This window comes from Opisthocomus hoazin, chromosome 2 (assembly GCF_030867145.1).
Source record: "Opisthocomus hoazin isolate bOpiHoa1 chromosome 2, bOpiHoa1.hap1, whole genome shotgun sequence".
NCBI lineage: Eukaryota > Metazoa > Chordata > Aves > Opisthocomiformes > Opisthocomidae > Opisthocomus > Opisthocomus hoazin.
Window position 1 is genome coordinate 66022742 of NC_134415.1, and position 24590 is coordinate 66047331.

The 24590-nt window shown below is 41.3% G+C and overlaps 1 protein-coding gene across 12 annotated transcripts in view; it reads left to right on the top strand.

The window, feature by feature from the left end:
* The window catches only part of MAP7 (microtubule associated protein 7), a 122834-nt gene that overhangs the window by 91661 nt on the left and 6583 nt on the right, over positions 1–24590 (top strand). For 8 of the 12 annotated variants that reach the window (XM_075413970.1, XM_075413971.1, XM_075413964.1 and 5 more), the window contains 10 exons: positions 3704–3817; positions 7175–7323; positions 10419–10534; positions 10934–11214; positions 14634–14817; positions 16748–16940; positions 18462–18563; positions 18853–18903; positions 18998–19055; positions 21484–21622. In XM_075413970.1, coding sequence (XP_075270085.1) covers positions 3704–3817; positions 7175–7323; positions 10419–10534; positions 10934–11214; positions 14634–14817; positions 16748–16940; positions 18462–18563; positions 18853–18903; positions 18998–19055; positions 21484–21622 — 1387 coding nt within the window. The remainder of the gene's footprint in view (positions 1–3703; positions 3818–7174; positions 7324–10418; positions 10535–10933; positions 11215–14633; positions 14818–16747; positions 16941–18461; positions 18564–18852; positions 18904–18997; positions 19056–21483; positions 21623–24590) is intronic. The other 4 variants (XM_075413967.1, XM_009931945.2, XM_075413966.1 and 1 more) reach the window with 3 other exon arrangements.

Consider the following 24590-nt stretch of genomic DNA (forward strand, 5'->3'; position numbering starts at 1 on the left):
AGCAATACCTTTTTACCATTTGAAGGACAAGATATTTTTTTATTGGCCCAGCAAAAGACAAAAGTTTTCATTAACTAATTGCCTATGAGACTGGTTAATTCCTTTTCAAGTGTAGTATTGCTGTGTAACTCTTTATCACAGTTTTACAATTGGGCAGCTTGAACAGGCTTCTCATTGTGTGTGCTTTTATGTTAGAGGTACAGGTCTGAGTAGTCAAAACTGTAACAAAACATGAACACGCATATTCAAGTAGAGAAAGCTGCGGTTGACCAATAAACTCTGATAGTTGTGCTCTTCAAGGAAATCTTAGCAAGTGGATAATATTTTAGATGAGGTGTGAGTTACACACTTTCTTAGTTTTGAAAAGCAAAACTTGCGCCATAGTTGTGTTCCTCCTGCTCCTCTCTGCAGTGGTTTTTCTTTCAAACAGGTGATGGTCTTGATCACTGCATCACCTTTGTCTGCCACTTTTATAGAAGAAATTCAGGGGCTCCAGTATTGTTTCCTTTTGAAAGAGAATCTGAGTGTAGAGTAGTTTTTCCCCACCTACTCCTCAGTACGTTTGTTGCTCTGTATGAGCAAACACTACTCTTACTAGTACGAGTCTCTTTCGTGGTGCTTATTGGGAGACCTGTTAAATCCCTGCCTCCTGTCTGTTCTAGAACTAATCAGATACTGCTGTTTGCTTACTTGCAGTTTATTCTGCTGCTGCTAAAACAGCTTTCCAGTCTTCAGTTTGTGTATCCTGAAGACAAATACAGATGATTGTAATCAATTCACTGTTGCCAGCTCCCTGCGACTTTGTGTGGTTTTCAGTTACAAGTTAGGCTATAAAGATCTTTTAATCTGTTTCAACTACCCTACTTGTAGCTGGGTGTAGGGGTACTTGCACCAGCAACCCTATCATTAATGTGTTTCCTGTGTGGAAACAAGGAGCAAACAGCCCTAAGAGTGATAGCCTAACACAGTATGAGAACAAAAAGTATCATTTCCCCTGGTCTGTCGGATGGTTTGAAAGAATAAACCTTAAAAACATCACCCTAAGGCATTAACAATGACCTCACTGTTTTAAATTCAATCTTATTATTTTGTGATGCTCTTCATTTTGTATTTAATTTGCTTCAGTGTGAATTGGACACCAAAGTTAAGTTGTTCAAAGCATTTAGGTGTTAATACTCTTATACTTGGAGCTCAGTGGGCAACAGCTTATTTGGCTGTTCTAGATTAATGGTGATGCTAATGACTGTAAGAATATGTATTATTGAAAGTGTCAAATAACTTTCAGGGAGCTGTGCGTTTGGAAAATTCAGTATGTGATGACCTTGATCCACAAAGCGAAGGTGTATTTAAATGAACTCTGATCTAAACTCATTTTAAAGATTTAGGGAGACTTCACTCCAAGCTCCTACTAAAACTATTTTGACGCCTCTGAATCAGGCCCATTGCTTATATGGAGAAGAGAGTTTCTGTTGGTGTCTCTTAGCTCACTGTTGGTGCATATCAGCTAGCTCGTTCCCAGGCACCCAGTGCTGTTAGTTGGATGCTGGGGGCACATGATTGCTCCCAGTAGGTGATGTGGGCTTAAGCTCCCCTGTGTTATGGGCAAAGATAAAAGTATTAAACCATGCTTGCCTCTAGACCAAATGGCATGGGATAGGTGAGACATGGCAATTGTGTTTTAAGTCATCAGTCTCTTAGCTGTGTCCTCTTGAAACTACTTCATCTCTGGGGCCTCGTGTAAGGTCTGTGGCTGGCCCACAGGGCCATATTACATGGTGACATTTACTTATTCACAGCTGTACAAATGAACTCCAAGAAATTGGTAGTATACATAGTCCTGAGTAGTGGGCTAAAATTTCAGGGATTGCTTTCTGAAATTGTATGATTTTTGTGTGAATCTGTTGTAGAAGGGTTTCTCCAGACTCATCCATACTCATGCCTGTGAGCCTCACCTGGTAAAGCCTGAGGCTACAAAAAAGAATCTGTTCTCTTGCAACAGCAGCTTTAAAGAGCGATCATACTGAGCATGGTGCCTGGAGAAGAAAGGAAGCATAGATTTTACCATTATTGCATCCAGTTTAATGGTAGTTCTGTAATTTTTCTTCATTGTCAAATTACGAACTTAATGATAATGTGTGTGCTGTAATGGAGGTCTCTGTAGGGTATTTTGTGTCTCTGTATAATCTGTACCAATGCAGAATGGAACCATTAATCACAAGGAGCTCTGGCAGCAGTATATTGTGTGAGGACACTTATCCAGAGAGCCTGCTGTGTTTGGGAGTCCTGTATTTCTGTAGTAATGCCTCTTACTGAGTTAGCAGAATTTACGGGAACAATTTGAGAAGTGAAAAACAGCACTGAGGGCGGATTAGGCAATTATATTTTCATAGGATGAGATTGAGATCGGCCCGTCTTTTCATGGGGCTCAACATGGAGTAGATTAAAGACAGATTCAGAGTTTATGGCTATTAAAAGTGATGGATCTTTACCTTTAAAAATGCAAATTAATCTCAGGTTTATTACAACCAGTCACTTCAACGAATGTTTTAGAGACTGAGCCTCATAAATTCAAGCTGCAGTTTTGTTGCTGTGAACACCAAACTAAGGCCAATGAATGTTGAGATGTAAGAAGACCTGATTTCACTTGCAACATCAAGATTATTGCTGTGGTCTAAGCTTATGATAATGAACTGCTGTGGGAACTAGTTGAATGTTTTGTTTGCGATGCTAATTATAATACAATTTGTTGCATCAGAGTATCAAAGAAACATCCAGTTCAATATAAAAAATAACTTACAGGGATCTTTTGGTTACTACTTCACTATGTTCAATATTTAAACAGTTTTTTTTTTAAAAAAAGGAAGTTTTACAAGGCAAAAGGAATATATTGACAAGCTAAATTTGCATCAGGCAATATTGGGAAAAGCAAGGCAAGGGAGTGATTTGCAGCCAGGTCAATGTGTAATGTGTTATCAAAACAGACCAACAGTGCAGAAAGTTGGGTCTTGTTACTGTTCTAGGTTGGAAATTATCATTAGCAGGATTTTTTGACAGAGCATTAATGATCAAATGTACTTACTGTATTCTATGGCTTCATGTATTACTGAGACAACTGTAGCTGCTGAGCTTGATATCTGCAGTTGAGGTGCATTGTAACCTTCTGCAGTGCTTTGACAAAAGCCCTTTCTTTGGCACAATTCTCTGTATAGTAGTAAGAAACATTTGGTTTTTTCTAGCTAGGCTGGGAGACTCTGGAAGGTGTTTTAGTGATTGGTCTTTTTTGTAACTAGAAGACTATACACCTTATGGGTAGAAAGATCTTGGGACACAAACATCTTTGTCAAAGTCTATATTTGGGAGTGGCAACTGCTCTTCTAATACAGAAGTTATCCTATCATTCCTAATAGGAAATGTGGCATATATGCAAAATATCAGTATTAATTTGGTAACAATTTGCCATGATGCCACAGGCAGTAACACAAACTAAATGTTCAGATACATGTCTTCCTATAAGAATTCCTCTACTAAAATGGAGTAAAAATTAAATGCAAAACACTGAATGATTGTATGCTTTTGATCTCTGAAGGGCAGTATCAAGATTTTCACTGTATGTAGTAGTGAGGAGATAATACTCATGCTTCTGCAACATGTAGTTACTGTGCAGTGTTTGATCTAACATCTTGCTTGTATGGTGCACGTTCAGCTCGCCGTCTACAGCTCAGTCCATGGGAGAGCAGCATCGTTAGCAGGCTTCTGACGCCCACTCACTCATTCCTGGCCCGAAGTAAAAGCACAGCTGCATTGTCTGGAGATGCAGGTAAACCTGTAAGAACAGAGGCTTCAGGTCTCGGCCACTTTTCCAGATTCCTGGTGGGATGTTGTAACGTTATTGATCTAGTTATGAGTGTACGGTAGCATCCCAGAGTGAGCTTGAATGTCCATGATTACATTGCATGACAGCATGAAAGCTTGTTTGTACACTTGTTCACTATGCCTCTTTCTCTTTCTTTCACCACCTTTTTCTTAATTTCTTTTGCCTCATCATCAATGCAATAAATGAATGCAACACACACAGGGCAGCAGTTTTCAAGTGGTCCGTGGCTTTTTAAGGAAGTGCCCAAATCACATCAGCCCAGGGAGCTGATTTAGCACACCCACTGCTAAGGCTGTGAGCTTCTTGCTGCAAAAAATAGTTTCACATTGTACCAGGACTCTTCCCACACAGAGCACGTTTAACTTGCAGAAAGATAGGCCCTGGTTCCAGTGGATTTAATATACCTGAAGTTAAATGCGTAGGTTTAGTGAGGTTATGGTAATTGTGAGGTTCTCTGCCAACCCCAGAACAACTCTCTGCCGTACTACTGAGGGGAAGATTAACATACAGAAATGTGTGAAAATCTTGCTAGGTGGTAACTTAAGGCCCAGGCAAAACTGTATTCCAAAGACAACCAGGCCATACTTGCTTATCGTGTGTTTTAGGCAGGTGACAGCTGCCTCTTATCATAGGATGTTTTATGTTCGTGCGCTGGGGACTTTACCATTACAATAGTATGTTGCTGCGCGTGCTGAATGTTAAAGTCTAGGCAGGTCTTTCCTGTCTGATATGGACAAGGATTTTTATTCTAATTAAAGGATGTAGAAGGTAAGACGGAATAGAGATTTGCTAAGATTACTTTTAAAGAAGCTTTCACTTAAGAACTCTTATAACTAATTAGGCTGAAGTGCAGTTCCACAAGGGTAGTGCTGTAGGAGCAAAAACGTGGATGATATTCTGCAAACAGCAGAATTAAGAAGTACAAAATTCCTTTTCACTCTTCACAAACAACAGCTTGTAAAACGAATACTTAATGTCACCTACCAAACAGGATATTGGAAATTCAGCTCTTCATTAGGGAATAGTTGAGAAAGCAGTGACTTAATTTTTGAAGTGGTTACTTTATTGGAGCAAGCATGAACATTTTTTTGTGACTGCTATTGTTTATGCTGCACAGCAAACTCTAAACTGAGTGGAATGACTGATTTGTCAGTCATCAGTCTGAGGTGATTCCCCTGAAATGCCTTCCCTATGCTAACTGGAACTGTACCACCCAGAAGAATAATCCAACTGCTCATTGTTTTCCAGGTATTATTCTCTAGTAGCAATAACTGCAGTTGCTTCATGCAGGGCACTTCCTGGAGATTAATGAGCTGGTGGTGGTAATGGCTCACAGCTGTGCTCTGAGCGCTCCGCTCATCCCAGCCTGTCATTATTCCCCAGAAAATTACCCTGCCCTTTGGCTGTAAAGATAAATTGCAATGCAAAAAATCAAAATCAAATTAAATATGCATTCATGTCCTTACATTTTAAGTGAGCTATTAGGGACATCCAGCATAGGAGTATGTCTGGACCTTTAACCCTTCAAAACCAAAATGTTTTTTAAATTACTCTGCTAAAGCTCCTCTGAACAGATGTAATCCTGTTGGTAAAGGATTCACTGGGAGTGCTTCCTAAAGCATTGTTTGGCAACATCTCAAATGAAAAGGAACTGCTTATCTTTTAATACTTATGATGTCATCCTTGGTGGTAACTTCAGATAATTGGCGTGCAGCAAGAGAATTGATTCACAGAGGGTGGGAATCACGTAAATTATAAGCTGTTTAAAACATATGTTGTGCCACTGCCTCCTATCTGGCTTAGGTACACTCAACCAAAAAAACCCCACAAACCAACCCCCCTGTTGTCTTGTTTCTCAATTTTTAATCAAGTCAGTCATCTTATAATACCTCATTAAACATAAATCCCCATGAATGATAAGGCAAGCATGAGTGCCCTTGCTGTAACACTTCCATGAGACTCTCTGTATTCGTAATGTTAATCTCTCAGTGCAGGAGAACTTGCAGCGTTAGTACTGTTAAGTCTATGAGCTCTTCCTGTGACAGCAGCTGTGCTGTTGTAAGACTGGAAGAATTAACTGTATGTAGAACTGCTAGTGTGCTAAGAGAGGGATCTACAGGCAAGAAATGTTGGGGGTTTTTATACAAAAGAAGCTGAGGATGTAACTCTCTTCCTTTTGAAAAAAAAATGTATAGGGAAGATACCATATAGAAGCTTTACTTTTTCATCAAGTAACATGCTGAATAATAATTATGCTAAGACTATATTAAATGACCAGGAAAGACAAACAGGAGCGGACAAATAAAACTGCAGTAAGAACATTGTTTTCTGCAGTCTTCTCCTACAGTTAAGTCAAGAGAAAGTCCAAGAATACTTTGCTGCAAGAAGTTCCACATGATACGTTTTGCATTGTTACAATTCTCTCTGAATATGTAGTCAGAACATCACATACCTGATAACCTGCTGTTGGCAGGAGACCTTTTGGTAATAGTCCTTGTCCTTGTGCAAACCAAGGAAAACTGCCATCCTGGTTACTCATACAAATAGTAATTTTTAAGTTGATTTGTCGTTGTTAGCCTGCTTTTTGTAATGTTTAAAATAGTTTGCTGTCGAGAATGTATTTGAGTCCGCTGTTATTCTAGCATTGTCAAGAAATATTAAAAGCTCTTAAATGGGTGGGCTTCAAATATTCCTAAAAGAGAGTGTTTGTTTTTTTTTAAAGCACATCACTTTCTAAAAATTGTAGACAGCAATTTCATTTATTTCCTAGATGAAACTGTTTTGTATCATTAATGTGTTTTGATCTTTGTGTGTGTGTCCTTTTATTGTCCTCCACTTCCAAGACCAATTAATAAGTATTCTGATTTTAGTTTGATTGTTTTCTATTCCAAATGTAATTGAAACTCATGTCAATGCATATACTAAGCTAGTTAGTCAGACCAGTCATTGTGTCCATTGCATTTTCAGAACCACCAGTTGTATAAAACCAGAAAAACAGTTTTACTTTCTATTACCCAGTTATGTGGCATGCTTCTTAATTTACTTAAACGAAATTATTAGTTTACAGATGGAGAAGTACATGAGTGCCTACTGAAATTGTATCATTACTATATGTGTGGCCAAGCTAATGTATCAAATGATGGTTCTGACTTGAGAATTAGTCATTCCTATATGTATTAATACCTTCTTTCTTTTCTGTCTTTCTCGGTTGTTTCTGTTCCTGCTGGCTTTCCTCTGTCAATTCTCCAATGCCGCTCTGTAATTAAAACTATTAAATAACAAAATCAACCAACACTGTAGTTATCCCCATTTGTCCCCGTTCAGCATCTTGCAGCCCCATCAGCCCTCTGTCCTACAAGGCCATGAACTGTAGGAATCCAGGAGACCGAGCAAAACTTTACGCCTCTACTGATGCTGTTGGACGTAGGAGAACAACGCATCTTGCAGGGGTAAGCATGCCAGTTGTACGTAAGCTGGTGTCTCATGCCATGACCACTTGATTGCATTGCTTGTTAGGACAGGAAGAGTTGCAAGGATACTTGTCTAAGTCTGATCCTCCCCTCTGCGCTGTCCTCGCCTCCTCCAATTTATTTCATAGTTGGCTGGATTTTAACTGAAATACTATCATGTGTTGACGTGGCCTTATTACACACTAAAGAATCTACGTGGCTGCCTTAGCTTCTCATAACACAGAGGCAGTCAGAGTGTGTGCCCTCTTCTGAAGTGGATTCTTTGCTGGCTTTTACGGCCCAAGCTGGTGTTGCAGCTTTTCCTTCAGTGGGGAATCTGTTTTTCCCAGTAACCTGTTTTCATAAAGCCTGTAGAACTTCACCTCGTAGGGCTACGAGAATGGTGAGGGGACTGGAACATCTCTCCTACGAGGAGAGGCTGAGGGAGCTGGGCTTGTTCAGCCTGAAGAGAAGGCTGCGAGGGGACCTAATATATACTTACAAATATCTGAAGGGTGGGTGCCAGGAGGATGGGGCCAAGCTCTTTTCAGTGGTGCCCAGCGACAGGACAAGGGGCAGTGGGCACAAACTGAAGCTTAGAAAGTTCCAGCTGAACATGAGGAAGAACTTCTTCCCTCTGCGGGTGACGGAGCCCTGGAACAGGCTGCCCAGGGAGGTTGTGGAGTCTCCTTCTCTGGAGATACTCAAGCCCCGCCTGGACAAGGTCCTGTGCAGCCTGCTCTGGGTGACCCTGCTTTGGCAGGGTGGTTGGACTAGATGACCCCCAGAGGTCCCTTCCAACCCCTACTATTCTGTGATTCTATTCTGTGATATCTTCTGAGGCCTCTAGCAAATTCACCTGAGCCTCTGGGATAATGAGGGCAGAAGGCATGCACTCACACATGTCCATATACATAAGCACACGGAGCACTGTCACTTCAGCTTTACTTTCTTAGGAGACCAGGCTAGTAAACCATTTCATTGCTGAGAAGGAAGAGGTTGGTTTAGGAGCATGGTTTGTAAGCAAGGCTTCCCACAGATCACCCGCGCATTCTGGATGATTTGGTAGCGGATCTGTGACTGATCTGAGCTTTTAGGGCAAGTCTGAACAGTGTGGTTACAGGCAGACCAAATTCACGCTGGCTGTGGCCCAAGCCAATGGGATGCAGTCAGCTCCAGTTCAGGTATTTTCTGAAGCTGAGCAGTTCTATTTTCCCTTGTACTCTACAGCCTGAGTTTGTCTGGAGTGTGAGAAGAGTGAACTCATCTCTGCAAATGATTGTGTAAGAGGTGTTTGCGTTTTCATGTGGCCTGACGGGCAAAATATCAAGAGGCAGTGCTGCTGCTGACATCTTTGTGGGAAGCAGTGTTCATGAAAGTCGCGTGAATCATAGCCAGTACTTAATCTTTCAGGCAGATGGTAGTATACTGAAGTTTAAGTTAAGGCACAACATTGGGATGTATCTGTAGGGAAATCTCATAGTGTGTGCATAGTACATTGCACTCTCCAGGGCTGTCGGTTTAGCACCTCTTGGGTCTTTCTCATTGTGAGCATGTTGGGGTTTGATTTGTTGGTTTTTTGGCTTTTTTTTTTAATTAAAAGGAAGAAAGGTTGATACCTTTTGGTAGAGGAGACAACGTAAAAATGTTAACACAAAATGGCTGAGTTAAGAGCTGTTTTCTGTAGCCTGTGTGGTATGGAGAATCTTTTACTCTTCTGTAAACTTTTATAGGAATTCAGTTTTTACTTTACTGATACTAAGAAAAAGTTTCTGATGCTCTGTTTTTGAGACTAATGAAGTAGATCCAGTATAGAGAGTTACTGCTAGCGAGCCAAAATTCTTCATTGTAATGTGTTTATTCTGTCTGTGTGTGATTTGATAACTCAGGTGATTATCATCATATTAATCAGTAGATATATGGTAAGTTATACTGCCAAAGAGCTGGCTAATTACTCTTGAGTAACGGCTTCAGGATCGAGACCATCTATTGCTAATATTAAGTTACATTTTTGGCAATTTAAAATAACTAATTTTAACCTTAAGATAAAAAATCCCCCTTGGACTGATGCAGATAAACGAAGGTTTTATGTGCTCATGAAGTTGTTTCCAGTTTTTCTTTTCCAGTTGTTAACTTGGTTTTCGGTTCAGGAGATGAGAATTGCAGAGCTCTCAGCTAGTGAGGCTCTAAAGCAGCGTGGTACACGTGCTGCAAGGGTTGTGCTCAATCCCCAGCCAAGGTGGTGAGTAGCAGCCCCTCTGCATCACGTTGGCTGAGTGGCAGCTTAGTGTACTCTCCAGTATTCCCATTCCTCAAAGTCCCGGAGTCTGAGCTTGTTATTCCAAAAACCTGAAGTTCATCATCTATAGTTAAACGGAGAAAGTGTATAGATGCCTAAATTCTGATATATTCCTTTAAACCAATAGTTCTATTAATACAAAACAGAGATATAACAGAAATATTAAAATAAATAAAATCCTGAGATGAGAAAGAAAGAAGGCAAGAGGAAATCGCTACTATGCATAAGAATCAATGGCAAAAAAGTATGTGCTGTGGAATCATCGAAGAAATAAAGAATAGGATAACTGTTGTACCATATTTGAGGGCTTTGAGGGCATCTGTGGCGGTCACATACAAGCATGAAAGCAAAATATTCTGCTATATAGGGGCTGCGACTAAGTGTGAGCCTAGGGGAGTGTGTGTATCGGGGAGCATTTTGCTCTTTCTTCAAATGAAATGCAGGGTTTATGGGGAGTAGTGGAAGGTGCTGTGTAGCAACCAGCAAAGATCAAACCTTAAAAGGTAATTTTTTGCTTGTGTAAAAAGAAGACATAATGGACTAATTTTCAGAGGCTTAAGACAGTACAGAGCATGATTAAGAAGGATTCTTGCTGTCAAACGCATATTTACTGGCAAAGATGGTGGCAGATTACAAGAGCTATATTAATGAACTTGTTAAACAGGCTGTAGAAACTACTGACTCAGCATTTCTTTTTCTCAGCCCCTCAACCCCTCATTCTTAACTGAGCTTGCTTTGCTTTCTTTAGCCATGTGAACTCTGGCTTGACTGTGTCTTTTTGTTTGCTGAACTATAGGCGGACAAAAAAGAAAAGGAGAGAGACCATTTGTCATCCAGCTTCTCAGCCAGCTTTAAAGGAGGTCATTTTTCTTCCAACCCCAAAGCCAGATCGCCAGCTCCCTCTCCAGTTTGGTAAGCCAAGTACACGCTTAGCTGGAGGCTGAGCTATAGGCAGTTCTGATTGTTCTATTAATTAAATGTGAAACAGTGCAGACTTATTTGTTGAGGTAGAAGTTTTCTCTCTGCAACAAAGGAAAGACAGTCCTGCTTTTAGAAAAATATTACTACTGCTTTGAGGAAGGGGAAGGAGGGTTTCTTCCGTCTTGTCTGGGCTCAGTGCTCACACATCTGGAGAGCTGCAAAGAGAAGCATTTTGCATGAAAGCTAATCAGTTGTTCCAGAAGTTGTGCATAACAGCAGGGAAATGAAGAGGTTGTTTTCATTTTAGCTGTTGTAGTTGTAGAGGTGATGTGTAGGTGCTGTCCAGCAGAGCACGTCTGATAGTAATTGTCACTCTTTGTGGTTACACAGGCATGCGTCAAAGTCTTTGCCTTTTTTGCCTGGCACACCCAAGCAGATAAGTTCCCCACCTGGTTCCTCCAAAGTTTCCTCCGCTCAAGCACGTCCTCCTTCTCCTGGCAACATTCGGCCAGTCAAAAAAGAGCTCAAACCAGAGAGTGAGAAGAAAAGACCAGAAAAGGAGGCTGAAAAGGCCAATGAGGAGAGGACAGAAGAGACTAAAGGAACTTCAGCAGGTGCTGGAGAATCTTCAAGTCGGGAAGAACTCGCTGACCAGGCAGAGCTCGCTCAAGGTAAGGAGAGATCCTCCTTTAGGTTAAGGAATGTCTGAGAGTCTCTTATGTTCTTCCTTCCCTGTCTGAAACAATGTCACTTTCAGTAGTTTTCTGTCAAGTGTTAATTGAAATTCTTCAGAACATTGCTGCAGATCTGTGTTCATTGAGGAGAGTGTAAACAGGTTGAAGCCCTCCTGCTTGTAACAGTTAAAGCAACATGCAGACCTACCTCACACAGCGTGACTTCACAGCCTTCTCTCTGCACTTTTGGACTGTGATTTTGTTGCCCCCATCATAACACAGCTTCTTTTCAAACTGTTGAAATAGAGTAATAATGATTTGAAGACTAATAGTACAGGAAGCCATCACATAAGGTAGTGTGAGCAGTGAGAATGTCCAGCTCTGCTAGACACTCAGTCTGGTAGTGCAGATAACACTGCCAGCTTGCCTATAATATTGCAAGAGTACCACATCATGCGAGAGATTAGTGGGGTAAAGTAGAATGCAGAGGAGAACTGAGAAGAGTAAAGAGGAATAGGCAGGATTTTTCAGGGAAAAGGAGTTATTTAAAAAAAAATTGCCCAACAAACAAAAAAACCCCACATCAAACTACACCAACCCTGAAAAACAGTAAGGCAGAAAAGGACGTACACACAAAATAAAGTAATGATCAGAAAGTGTAGGAAGGGCAGAAGATAAATCTGAAAACGAAAAATGTAGATTTGTTCTAGCAGACATTTTAGTCCATTGTAAGTATGGTGTGAGCTGTCTGTCTCACGGGTGGGATAGAAAAGCTGTTGTGACCATTGGGATTCCCAGGATGGGCTACTTCGCGAATTTTAAATTCAGAATCCTGATTCCCCCATGATGGTCCTCCAGAAAACACTTTCAAGTATTAATAATCCTGCATTTAACTGCAGGATGTGTAGCTGGGGTTGTTCTTGTGCGAGAAGAGCTGATGTGAATTGATTTCTTTTGTTAATAAATTCTGTTACAGTAGTTCTAGTGTGATACCTGGGCCCTACCACACAAGGAGCAACCCCACAAGAAGCTTAGAAGTTTACAGTAATAAATGGATGCATCTGTTGTCCATGAGCATGTGAAGAAGGGAGGAGATAATTGCTCTGTTAGCATGGGCTTTCAGTGCTCTTTTGATAACCTTTTGCCTGCTTCCTTTTAAGCAGAAAGCATCCTTTTGAAAGGATCTTAGGGATACCGCTGAAAAGAGAAGGATGCTATAGGTCAAAGTGGTGAGCAGCTCTTCAAATTGGATGTTTTTTGCCAGAGCCAGAGGAAGTGATGGCTGGGACCAAAGACTGAAATCTCCAGCTAAACATTTTACATGTGAGGTTAGAGGACAGGCTTTGTACTGCAGGTGGAGGCCCAAACTACCACAACTTAGCCACTGGTTGAATGCAAGAATCTAGAGAGGGACAAGTGCAGCATTTGGGGCTAGAGGGACATTGCTGATTCTCCTAGGTCTGTGTTGCAGGAGAAGACAGCTGATTTCTGCCCATTACCTGAACTGGCCTTTAGCCTGTCTGGCTCAGCTGCCTGCTAGCTGTGTAGTCACAGGAGCCAGGAGGTCAGCAGGCAATGATCACCGATGGAGTTATTCAAGCTTTTGCAGGCAAATCTCATGCGACTTTACTAATACTATTGAAGTTTCAAAGGTATTTTGGGTGTGCCTGTGCAAGCTGTTGTCCTCTTTTCTGACAGCAGGGCAGGTGTGCATTAAACAGGCTATTTGTTACACTGCCAGCTTCAGCACCTGAGGCAAGACGTGAGCCCCAAGCAGCACAGACCTGTGCTCCCTTCAGAAGTGACAGCCCTGCCTCGGTCTGTGTTAGTAAGCTACGGAGGGCCAAGGTGCAGGAACTCTGTCGTTTATACTGCTTAGCTATTACAACCAGGATCTCTGGTATGTTTCTGATCCAGGTGGTAATTGCAGCCTCATGTTTTCTTACCTTCTGTCCCCAAGGCAACTAAAAGCATAGCTCTAAAGGGCTCCCAAGCTTTAAGAGTGATCAAATCACATGAATTTTTATATTTGTCCATCGTAGAGTTTTCTGAGTTCCCAGGTACATCTTGGAGGTTAGCCTGTGCCTAGGCTGTTGCCTAGGCCTGGATACCTGCTCTGATAATGTGAGAGTATAGCATTCTGGCTGAGGCTAGAGTGTGCCAGCTCACCTCGGGGCTAGAGAACAGGCCCTGGCACTCTTTAAATTACTGGTGTACATGTGTCATTTGAATCTGAGGTGAAAGCCCTGAAGCAGTTATAGAAATCCCTGCGTAATTTTTCTTGACAAAAGGAAAGCAGAGAGGTCAGCAGATGTGAGCATTCAGCAAGGAAAGCAGCTGAATTTGTGTTTGTATACATGACGAGGTACAGGAGGGGGGAATCGGGGAGGAAACCCCTCTTGGAAGATGTTAATGAGGTGAGGGAAATGCTGTAACATCCTGAAGGACGTTTAGAAATGTGGATTTAAAATAATGTCCTGACTGTTTGTGATGACTTACCTTACGTGTGTCTTCCCAGGAATCAGACTCTGATTCCAGTGCCAGTTCAAAGTCTTCCCTATCCATGTTTGTCTGCATCACCAGACGTGAATAGCCTGGGAATGCTTCCTTCAGTTAACTTGTGTGTTGGTAGTGGTCCCTGGCCTCTAGAGAAAAACTGCGGTTGAGGCGCTGTGTACCTGTGCTAGAGAATGCCAGGCAAACTTCCAGAAATGTGAGCTAGTGTTTTACTTGAGAAGAACCCCCTAAACACCTTTTCTACCAGGTGGCCAAAACTAGTCCTGGGTAGAGAATTTATACTAAGACACTGTTGGATTTGAACACAAGCCATAGTTCACCAGTAGTGGCAAAGCTTGTTAAGAAACTGCATTCTGGTCCCACGAGTTGCCTCAGATTGGAGTAACTTCAAAATTGATGATAGTTTGTGTCCTACCCTTATTGTAGGTGGCTTCAGTTGATGTTTGAGATCACCAACTCACTAAAAGTGATGGGCGTATCACCGGAAAGTCTGGCTCTGCTCTTCAGACGTAGACTATTGGACAGAAGAAACTGTAATACTACAATGGTTCATTTCTGCTCTCTGAGTAGAATTGGGCAAACTTAGGAAATGTGATGGTAGGGACTTGCTGAGTCAGCATAACTCCTGTTGAGCATCTGTCAGCATTTATTTTTCTGACACAAAAGTTGGCTTAACCTTTCAACTACAGCTGCTTTCACATATCCTGTGAAAAAAACTTCCTTAAGGAATACAAACCCTTAGGATATAGAAATTTCTTCCTCTTCTGAATCATTTATAAAACTATGTAAGTTTGAAAATCTTTTACAGAGTATTTGAAACTATTTTCTGTTCCTTTCAAAAAAGTGTCAACTTGGCTACTGTGTCTGTACAAACTAGTTTTCCTTCCTATCTGTTTCAGCAGCCAGCCCATCCCTCCCTCCTGCTGCACCAGCTCTTTCTCCACCCCCAGCCCCCCCAAAGACCTCTGCAGGTACAACTGACCCTGAAGAAGCGACAAGGCTGCTAACTGAGAAGCGGCGCCTTGCCCGTGAGCAGCGGGAACGGGAGGAGCAAGAAAGGAGGGAGAGGGAAGAGCTTGAAAGGTGATTCTAGACCTCTCCAGCGGAGAACACATTTTTAGCAGTCTCCTAGCAGCTTCTTGTGTATATTCTGTTGGTTTATTATGATACATGAAGCACAGTACTGAAGTGCAGGAGTCACAAGTTCCCTGCTCGAAAAAGAATTTTTCCGTTGTGGTTTTTCATAGGCACAATATATACCTAAGCAGATCTGTGAGGTTAAAACTTACCCCAAACAGTGCTTTAAAATAGGACAGGAGAAGAGAGCAGATCCCTGCTGTAGTGGTTCGTTGTTTCCCCAGATACTAATAAAGCTGTACTTGTTTATTCCAGCTAGGGAGCTCTGCACAGCTGTTTTCAACTTTGTGATCGGGACAGTGTCTCTTACTTTGAATTGTAGGATCTCTGCCATGGATGGTGGTTAGTTGTCCAACAGCTGTGACTTAAAGCTCTTTGTTTTCTCATTTAAAATCAAGACCCCCGACAGTTTTGGAGGGGAGCTGACGTTGTGTCTCATTTTCTACCAGCAAATGAGTAGCCCATCTGGATACTTATGACTGTGGCAGTAACACAAGTTGAGTGCCTATTTAGAGGGATGCCGTGCCTCTGGATTTTGTTGGAGTTCTTTAACAACGTTACCAAACGTAGGGATGAGGCAGAGCCAGTTAAAATAGCCTGGCTTTCCAAATGGCTCACAACATGGTCCGTCTCAAAAAGAGTTTTAAAGAAAATAAGCTGCTTTGCCATAAGGGTAATACGGTGAATAAGTACTAAGGCTGAAAGATACAAAACGAAAGGTAAAGAATAATCAGCTTCCACAGTGAAAGGCGTTTTCAGTCTCTGTTTAGTGCCTTCGTAAATGAACTTGAAAGGAGTTGTGGCCAGTGGGATAATGCTGGTCTTCAGTGAGATAAAGCAGTTGTGAAGAGTTTCAGATGTATCTTACATTGCTGAGATACAAAATGAAGCTAAATTGCAGTACCGCTAAGTACAAAGAAATGCATATAAGGAAATAATCCTAACGACTCATGTGGTGGTGGTCTCTGGGCTAATGACTTCTGAGGGAAGAGATCTTGTTTGGGGTTGAGTATATGAAAGTATCAGGTGAGTCAATGGTCAAAAAAATAAATGAACTGTTACGAGTTACTAGAAAGGGAGCACAAAATGAAAATGACATTCTGAACTATCCAAGGTGAATCCACTTCTTGAATGTCGAGTATTGTGTTTTCTGAGATTGTAAAATCAGTAAAACTAGGAAAATAAATGAAGGCAGACATCAAGGAAGATCACAAGTATAGAACAGCTCTCATAGGAAAACCTGCTAAACTGGTGAGGATTCTTCAGCTGGGAAGACCGTCTGTCCTCTGCTTCTGAGTGGAAATATGATAAGCTACAAAGTCCTAAATAATTTGGGTAATATCAAAGATGAAGAGGAAAAGTTACTCACTTCCATAGTACAAGGATGAGGGGACATTAAGTGAGGTTAGGAGGTAACACTGAAAAATTAGCAAAATTAGACACTTTTAAAAAATTCAGGAGTCATTGCCACAGGACAAGATGGGTGCTGAAAATGTATACTATTTCAGAATGGCATTAAATGAAATTACAGAAAGAAGTATTTTGCAAGATTTATTAAAGTCAATGATACTGTTTCTGATTCAGAAAACACCTGAGTCATAGATCAGTGGAAGCCAGGCATATGCTGGAAAAGTACTGGTATTGCCTAGGAAAGCTTTATGTTCTATAGGGCTTCAGCTTTGGACCCTGCTGGAAGCAGGACAGACAACTTGGCCTGACCCAGTTCAGGCGTTTTGATGCTCTTATGAATGAGACAGCAGCGCAGCCTTTATCCAGCTGTTCTGCAGCCCTGGTGTCTTGGGTCAGGAACCCGGTGGTTTGGGTTTTTCCCCTCCTTTTTTGACTTAGTTTTCTTATGCTTGTTTCATCATTGCAGGCAAAAGAAGGAGGAGCTGTCACAGAGGATAGCTGAAGAAAGAGCTCGCCGAGAAGAGGAAGAAGCTCGCAGACAGGAAGCGGAAAAAACCCGAAAGGATGCAGAGGAGGAGCGGGAAAAGGAACGTCTGCGCCGACAGGCAGAAGAGAGAGAACAGAAGGAGAAAGAAGAGATAGAGCGCATTCAGAAACAAGTATGCTCGCCTCCTGGAATTTCTGTGCCTGTCTGGTTGGCAGCAAAGTGGATGAACCAACGCAGCACCTAGATTAGAGGGATATCTGAAATTTAAATGCTGTATATGAAGTGAAGGGGGTTGTGGCAGAGTTAATTCCACAGAGTGGTTCAGAGAGTAAAGATATTTCTTCTTGACAAAACATGTGGTAGGGAGTTGAGGTTTGGTTTGGGGTTTTTTTTCCCTGTAGAATTATTTATGTAGAACAAATCCTTTCCTGTTCCTGATAAATTATGATTAAAAAATCAATAGAGTTGTATTGGGAGATTTTAATGAATGGTGTTATATCAGAGGACTCTTTGTCCCCACAGTTGTAGAAATATAGATGCCAAGATCACTAACTATTCGGAGTGTTGGAGATAACAGCACTGCTGAGTTCTAATCCTATACCCAGTGCTGCTTCTGGGGGGGGGCTAGTGGGAAGGGGTAGGTATTGATCAGTTTAATCAAGCCAAGGGGAACCTTTACCTGGTGCAGTTGTCCTGAAATCAGAGCAGCTACTTAAAAGACATAAGAGTGAATACATCAAAATACAATTTTTCACGTGCTGTCATTTTTGATGGGCATAATGTTCGTTTACTGACTTCAGGAGAGGTCATGGTAAGCATTTTGGATAGGATTCTTCTTATGCATGCTCTTACGTTTTGCATGTGCTTTCTTGCCCCCAAAATTCAGCATTTTAATCTGTCTCATAGACATAATTTTTTTCTTGTAGTATATGGTTAAGTGTCTGCTTCTGAAAATAAATATTTAAAGGATTGTGTTAGTGAATGTAGTTTAGAAACTGCAGGTTTTTTTCAGAAGGTATACGCTGCTTTCTTTGAAATGCTGAACTGAGGTACATCCCCAGTTTAGCATTCGGATATAACGCATGGCCAAGTGTTTTAGGATGTTACTGCTGCAATGAATTAACTGTTGTAGTAGTTTCATCATAAAATGCTGTCACTGTCAGGAAGCAAGGACTCTCTACAGTATATTCCAAACAAGTTTTACATTTAATTAAAAAAGCAAGAATGGAAAGCTTATGCAAGTGTACCTGTGGCTGTTTGTCCTTGGTCTCATTAAGTGATGACTCTGTTGGCCAAATAAAACATTCTACTGCTTTTGTTTGACTCTCAGAAAAACACCCACCGCTCAAAACACGAACCTCTTTGATACTTTCCTGGCTGCTGTGTTAATGCTGAAGGTTAGGAAATGTATTCCTTATTGTTGTCTGGTGTGCTTTCATGCACGTGCCCCAGAACAGGCACAGAACCAAATATGATGTCCATTGTTTAGTTATGCATCTCTTAATGTTATGCAAAACCTGGAGATTCATCAAGAAATGTGCGATTCAGTCTGAAAATATTGTCGGTGACTTGTAAACCCCAAAAGTGTCTTTGCAGGATGTTGCCAATATGCATAGGGAAGCAGATACTGGTGTAAATCTGTCCTTACGTAGTAAATTATTCCTCACTTCCTTTTCTTTTGCCATCAACTCAGAAAGAAGAGGAAGCTCGCCTACGGGAAGAGGCAGAGCGGATTCGATTAGAACGTGAAAAGCATTTCCAAAGGGAAGAGCAAGAGCGCTTGGAGAGGAAGAAGGTAACTCAGTACATGCAGAGAAACTGTAATTCATTTTGCCTTAGCAGTTTTCCTTCCACCTTAGCTGTAGAAAGTTATCCATGATACCAGTGTGCCCTCAGAAAAGCTGCAGTCGTCATCTGCATAGCCTGATGCGAAAGTGAAGGGAATATTGCCAACAGTAATAAATACTTCATCTTTTTGCAATAAACAGATGCGACTGATAAGTGACAAGCAGTTGTTGTTTGGGAGAGATATTTTTAAATTAAAGCCAGCAAACTTTATTTTACCCCTTTACATTTCATTGTAGAGGCTTGAGGAGATCATGAAGAGAACTAGGCGTGTAGAAGCTGTAGATAAGGTCAGTGCTGCTACTTAACACGTGTAAATATTGGACGTTTCACTTCTTTTCCCTAGTGCTATTTTTAATCTACAAAACTCTGGTTCTTTTGTAGAAACCCAATGACCAGCAAAATGGACATATATCAAAGGCGAATACTACTGGAGAAGCAGGTATTGTGTTTAACTGTGCCCTGAGCACAACAGGTGAATAAATCCCTACTAAACCCAATGATTCCAGATACAGTTCTGAGACTTGGTACAGCAATTGCAGTGAAAAAAATCATGAGGGGGGTATAACTGAATTCTTTGCAATCATTATTTATTTAGCCTTTCTGTATATGTAGTTAGTCATTACTAAATGAGTCAGCTGTTTTAGAAACTTTGTCAACATTGGTGTTTAACAAGAGGGAGTTGCTTACCAAGTCTGTTTATAAAGTGAAAAGAAAGAAGTTGTTACCTGATTCTGATCACAAAGGAAACTGATTCTGCAGTTTCTTTTGCATAGTATTGCAGATGTGGTTGTAGCAGACTTACTCGATTTTCTTAAGAGGATTCAAAACAAACTGTTCATGATTCAGAACATCTCCCTGTGACTTCTTTCTTCCACACCTCTCACCTTATTCGCTTGGTCTTAATTTCTTCTTGCCCCCCCCCCCAAAAAAATTCAGCTCCTACTAAAGTTTAGTCTCCCTGTCACACCCACACTCTTAGTCTTTGCTTTTATTCTGTTCCCTTTATCTTTTTTCCTGGTCATTTTACATAAAGTTTCATATAGGATTTTAATACTTACAGTAAAGGAAGAAAAATAAAATGTAGCTCATATTCAGCAATCACCAAGTACAAATTAGCACTGTTTAAAGATACTGAAATCAAGCTATCAAATAGCTTGTCCTGTTGTAGCATAACATGTTAAATGACATTATTTTTCTTCTCCTTTGTATTTGGGTTGAGTAACAAGGAAGACAAATAACAGCACTGGCTGATGTACAACTTCTTTTCTTGATGTTTAAAGTGAGTGCTATAATTAGCACTGCCAGGAAACCTTTTGAGATGGATTTCATTATGTGTGTTTGGAAGTTATTTGTTTATGTATTATCTTAAGGGGAAAAAGTTTGTGAACTGCTAATACAGAATTCATCTGGGATGCCATCTTTTCCTGCAGGCACTGCTGAAGTTGCTATAAACCATTTAAATAATTCTTGAAACTATACATGGCTCTATAACCTGTGGCTAGTGCTTTCCCTCCAGAGGCAGTCAGTTTCCTAAGGCATATGAGAATTTGGACCTCCCATTTCCCCAGGCCCAAGGGAGGGTTGGAGTCCTTGGGTGGCTGAATAAAGAGAAAACTGCCCTCACCCTCAGGGCTGCTCTACTGTTTGGCTTTGCTTTATCATGAATTAATGGTCCTATTTCAGACAGCTAACTTGCCATACTACACTCTAACAGACTCCTGCTGACCATACACAAATGGTGATTTTTTTTAAAAACTTTTTTAGTCTTACGGGTTGGCAAAACCTGAGACCTTTATAGGAACGGCCAAATCACACAATGAAACAAAATCCATCACCTTTCTTTCGTTTGTTTGGCCTCTGCTTCACAATAGGAGATAGCTCTGCGTTTCCAAAGCAGAACTTTTTCTTCTGCTTTTTCATTTTAAATGTTAAAGCTAATGTATTTTCCACTTACTCCATTTGTAGAAGCACCAAAACTATTTCTTGTATCTTCTATATAAAAACTTGCCAAAGATCAGACTAAGACACTCATTATAGAAGACTTCAGCCCAAGCATTTGGAGTATAGCAAAACAGAGCGGCTGAAGGGGGAGCTTGTCACATGAGGGTTTGGGTAACGGCGCTAAATGTGTTCAAGCCTGCGAATACTAAATTGTCCTTGCAATTATTGTAACAGCTGCTAGTGTGGGTGGGGAGCTACTGCGCCCTTTCACTGACCTGTATGTGAATTAGTGTGACTGTAGATACAATGTAGAAGGCTGTAGTTGTACTTTATAAGAACATCCTGAGGCAGGCCAAGAGCATCTATCATACGGTCTCTGTATGAGGCACAAGGATAATCTAATTTTGTGTTGCTTTCGTCACCACTATAAAATGCTGTATTGGCACTTGTTGAAAGAGGTATCCTTCCCATGGAGATTTTTTCCTCTTGATTTCCTTTTGGGTCATAGTCAGTGATCAACACTGGAACCAAGAAATACCAGTGTATGGAACTGATGACATACCAGTGTTCTTCTATTCCATTCTCTATTGCTGCTTGAAAAGTGCCAGCATAATATTCTGTCAGATGTCAGCCTATTTTGGCCACTGGCTTATGTCTTGGAATTGTGTATATCATTGTAAAATCTTTATTCTTGTCCATAAAGCTATAGCTTTGAAATCTGTGGCATTTACTTTGGACCTGAAACAGGGCTGGTGTGCCCAAAAACTTGACAAAAGAGGTGGGATGGGGGAAGGAGGGGTGTGGGAACTCTATTTTATTTAAACTGTAGCTTGCCTTGACTGTGCTGTCTTTTGTAGGAAATGTTTTATCGTAATCTGCAGGTAGATGATGTTGCTTGGTTTTATGAAAACCTGTTTTCTCTCTAGTCATAGCCAGTCCTGCATCTCCTTTGGAACCCGCAGGAGGACCTCAGCTTCAGCACGCAACGCAAGCTCCGCACAACGGGAAACCCATCACTTGCACGCGTGTGATTGTTCCACATCAACCCCCCGTAAATACGGACAGGTGAGAACATTGCTGAGTGGTGGAGGGTGTTTAGAGGATGAGGGTTACTGGAGTAATCAATTAAAAATTTTAAGATCCATTAACTAAATACGGGACAGCTGTTCAATCTGCCTTGTTTCTTGTTATCTTTTCCTGTGTTCAGAAAAGAACTTTATCATCTTTCACTTAGCAGTAACCCATTTTTGCCAACTGATAGGGAAGAATTTTTTAAAAATACAGTACGTTCTTTGCAGTGTTTGGAAGAATGTGTTGTTTGCCAGCAATTGTTGCGTAAAGTGAAACTTAATGGAAAGGGCATTTTTTTTCTGTCCTTTCTATGACTTGAGCTTCATAAAAAAACCACTCTGGGTTTGCAGTGCTAGTATCCTTGATTGGAATAATGAACGCTGTGCTTTCAGCCCAGATGTTTCGATTTCTGAACTGCTTGAAGTATTGGCAAGTTTTCATTACTAAGCAAAAGTCCCTCATGTGCGATACAGAACTACTCGTTTTGAATTTGCATTTTTAAAAAACCCCTTTGTCCTCTATAAGGAGAGTTTAGGGAGGCAGATACTTAACAATGGGAGCTCAGATATTTGACTCAGACTTCGAGACATTGTTGAGAAGCTTGAAACCTCAGTGTTGAACTGAGTGAAATCTGTTACATAAGCATGAGCTGTCAGTTATTTCAGTTTTAGTAATGCGGAAAGCCAAATAATCCCTTAGTCCTTTCATGTTTTATGCAGGTAGTGCCAGAATATTCATGGAAAATCTTGAATGTGGGAAGCCATCACGCCAGTCTGTAATGGGCGGTGTGCTTCAGGATGTGATTGGCACTAATTGAAGGAGGAATTTGCCCTCTCGGTCCCACCACATATGCCTGGGGGATCTCATCCTGCTGTCATGCTTACAACGATGCTCCTGCTGAGAGAAGGTCTGTCAGTGACACTGAGCACAGAGCTGCAGTGGATGAGCTGCACAGAGCTGCCTCATCATTGTCTCAGGCAGCTATTGAATGTTAATCACTCCCAGCCTCATATGCAGCTTGATGTTTGTAATATGAAATGTGCCATGCTAATGAGTGCTGTCATGTAACATTATAATCCGTGTGGAGTGGCCAAAGCGAAGAATGAATAGTGAATAACCTCGGAATGGCCAAGAATGAATAAATGAGACTGAAGAACAGCAGCAACAGCAGGCAGCGTGTGTAAGACTGTGGAAGGAGGAACTGGTATGCCAGGGTAGGGTGCGGAGGGACTCGACCCTAGAGGTACATCCATGCTGAGTGGGAAGGCATCCTGGTGTAACCTTAGCCCAGGCAGTCTGAAAAACTGTTGTAAGGAATACATGACAGCATAGGTTTTATCGCATGATAAAAGCCACATGTGCCAACACCACCACTACTGCATTGCATGTGCTGCGGTTGTCTGGCTTCTAGATGTCCCTGATATCGTAGCACACACAATAGCAGCAGGTGGAGGTGGTCTCGTGTGTGAGCACCTCACTCCAGTCAAGAAAGATTTGACTTTTGTCTGGAAAAGACTTGAGCATGTTTTAAGGGCAAGATAGCTCAGATTTCTGACCAGAACTTAAAAGGGCTTTGCCTGGGGGACTTGTGGCATGCGCGTGTATGGGCAAGAAGAGGGAGTGAAGGAGAGGAGTCTTCGTGAGGCCTAGAGCAACAGTCAGTCTCGTTCTCTTCCTACAGTGTAGGAAGCGTGGGAAGCTTCTCTGGGTCCAGGACAGAAGCAGCGTAAGCATTGGTGGGTCTGTTTCGTACAGCACTGGGGTCTAGCCTGAACGTGTGTCTTTGAACAGGACTGGTGGTTGGTGTTCTGCGTCCAAACCCAGAATACCTGCGTTTGGGGTCATTCCCCAGACAACGCAGGTGCTCTGTCCCTTGCGCCAGTAGTGTTGAAGGAGAGTGACTTGGAAGACTACTAGAGGTTTCTGTGATGATAAGGATTTCTGCTGTGGGGCGCAACAGGGAGTTGCCTGACTACCTACTGTGCTGAACCTTCATCCCTATTCCTCCTCATCATGTCTTCCATCCTGTGTCAGCACTGTGGCTGGGATTCAGTTGGAAATAGCATGCTTGCTTCCATGGTCATGAGTACAATGCAACTGAGAAAAATTAAAAATTCTGTCACAGTTAAGGCAGTTGATTTCAGCACTTCACCGTTCTGTGTTGCTGCTTTTGATCAGCAGTGCAGATGTTGTTGTACTGGAACTTCATTAGCTTTCCAAGACAATTAATCTTCATAAACCCTAATGAAAATGCTGTGATGTGCTGCATTATTTACCATATATCTAATGTTGATAATTATTAGTTTTATTAATAAATGTTAATTGCAGATCATAGAGTAGGACTATCATCTGTCCCACCTAATAATTTGTCAAAATTTTGATTGGTATTCCTAATCCTCTATTTTAAACAAATGAACAATAATCAATTTTCCTTAGGCTTAAAGCTTCTTCACTTTGCATTGTGAAAGAAAAGAGCAGATAACACTTGCTTCTGAGTTGAGCTGGTTACCATGTTAGCGCTCAAGGTTTTCAAATGGATCTTACATGAATTCTCAGTTCATAGAAACAACTTCTTTTTTCATAGTCGTCTGAGTTAGTGACATGTCTGAACATTACTTTTGTGGTACTTAGTTTTAAGCGGTGCTGCAGGGGTTCCGATTTTGCCACCTGTGCTTACTCCGAGTACATTCTCCACAAGTAGATTTTGTTAAACAATTTAATGCTCAAATGCTAAGGAAGAATAGTGAATTATTGGGGGGAGCAGAGGGGCAGGGACTGACCTTATATCTGACCTATAAGTCTGTGGTCAGAAGCCTCACAATGGAAATTAAATGAAGACATTTCTCAACCAGGTGCAAAGGCAACACTAAATATATTTCTAAATGAAGTGTACCATGGAAGTTTCCCAGTTAGTAAAGTATCTAGAATTACCAAGAAAACTGGTAGTTCATGGATGCTACAG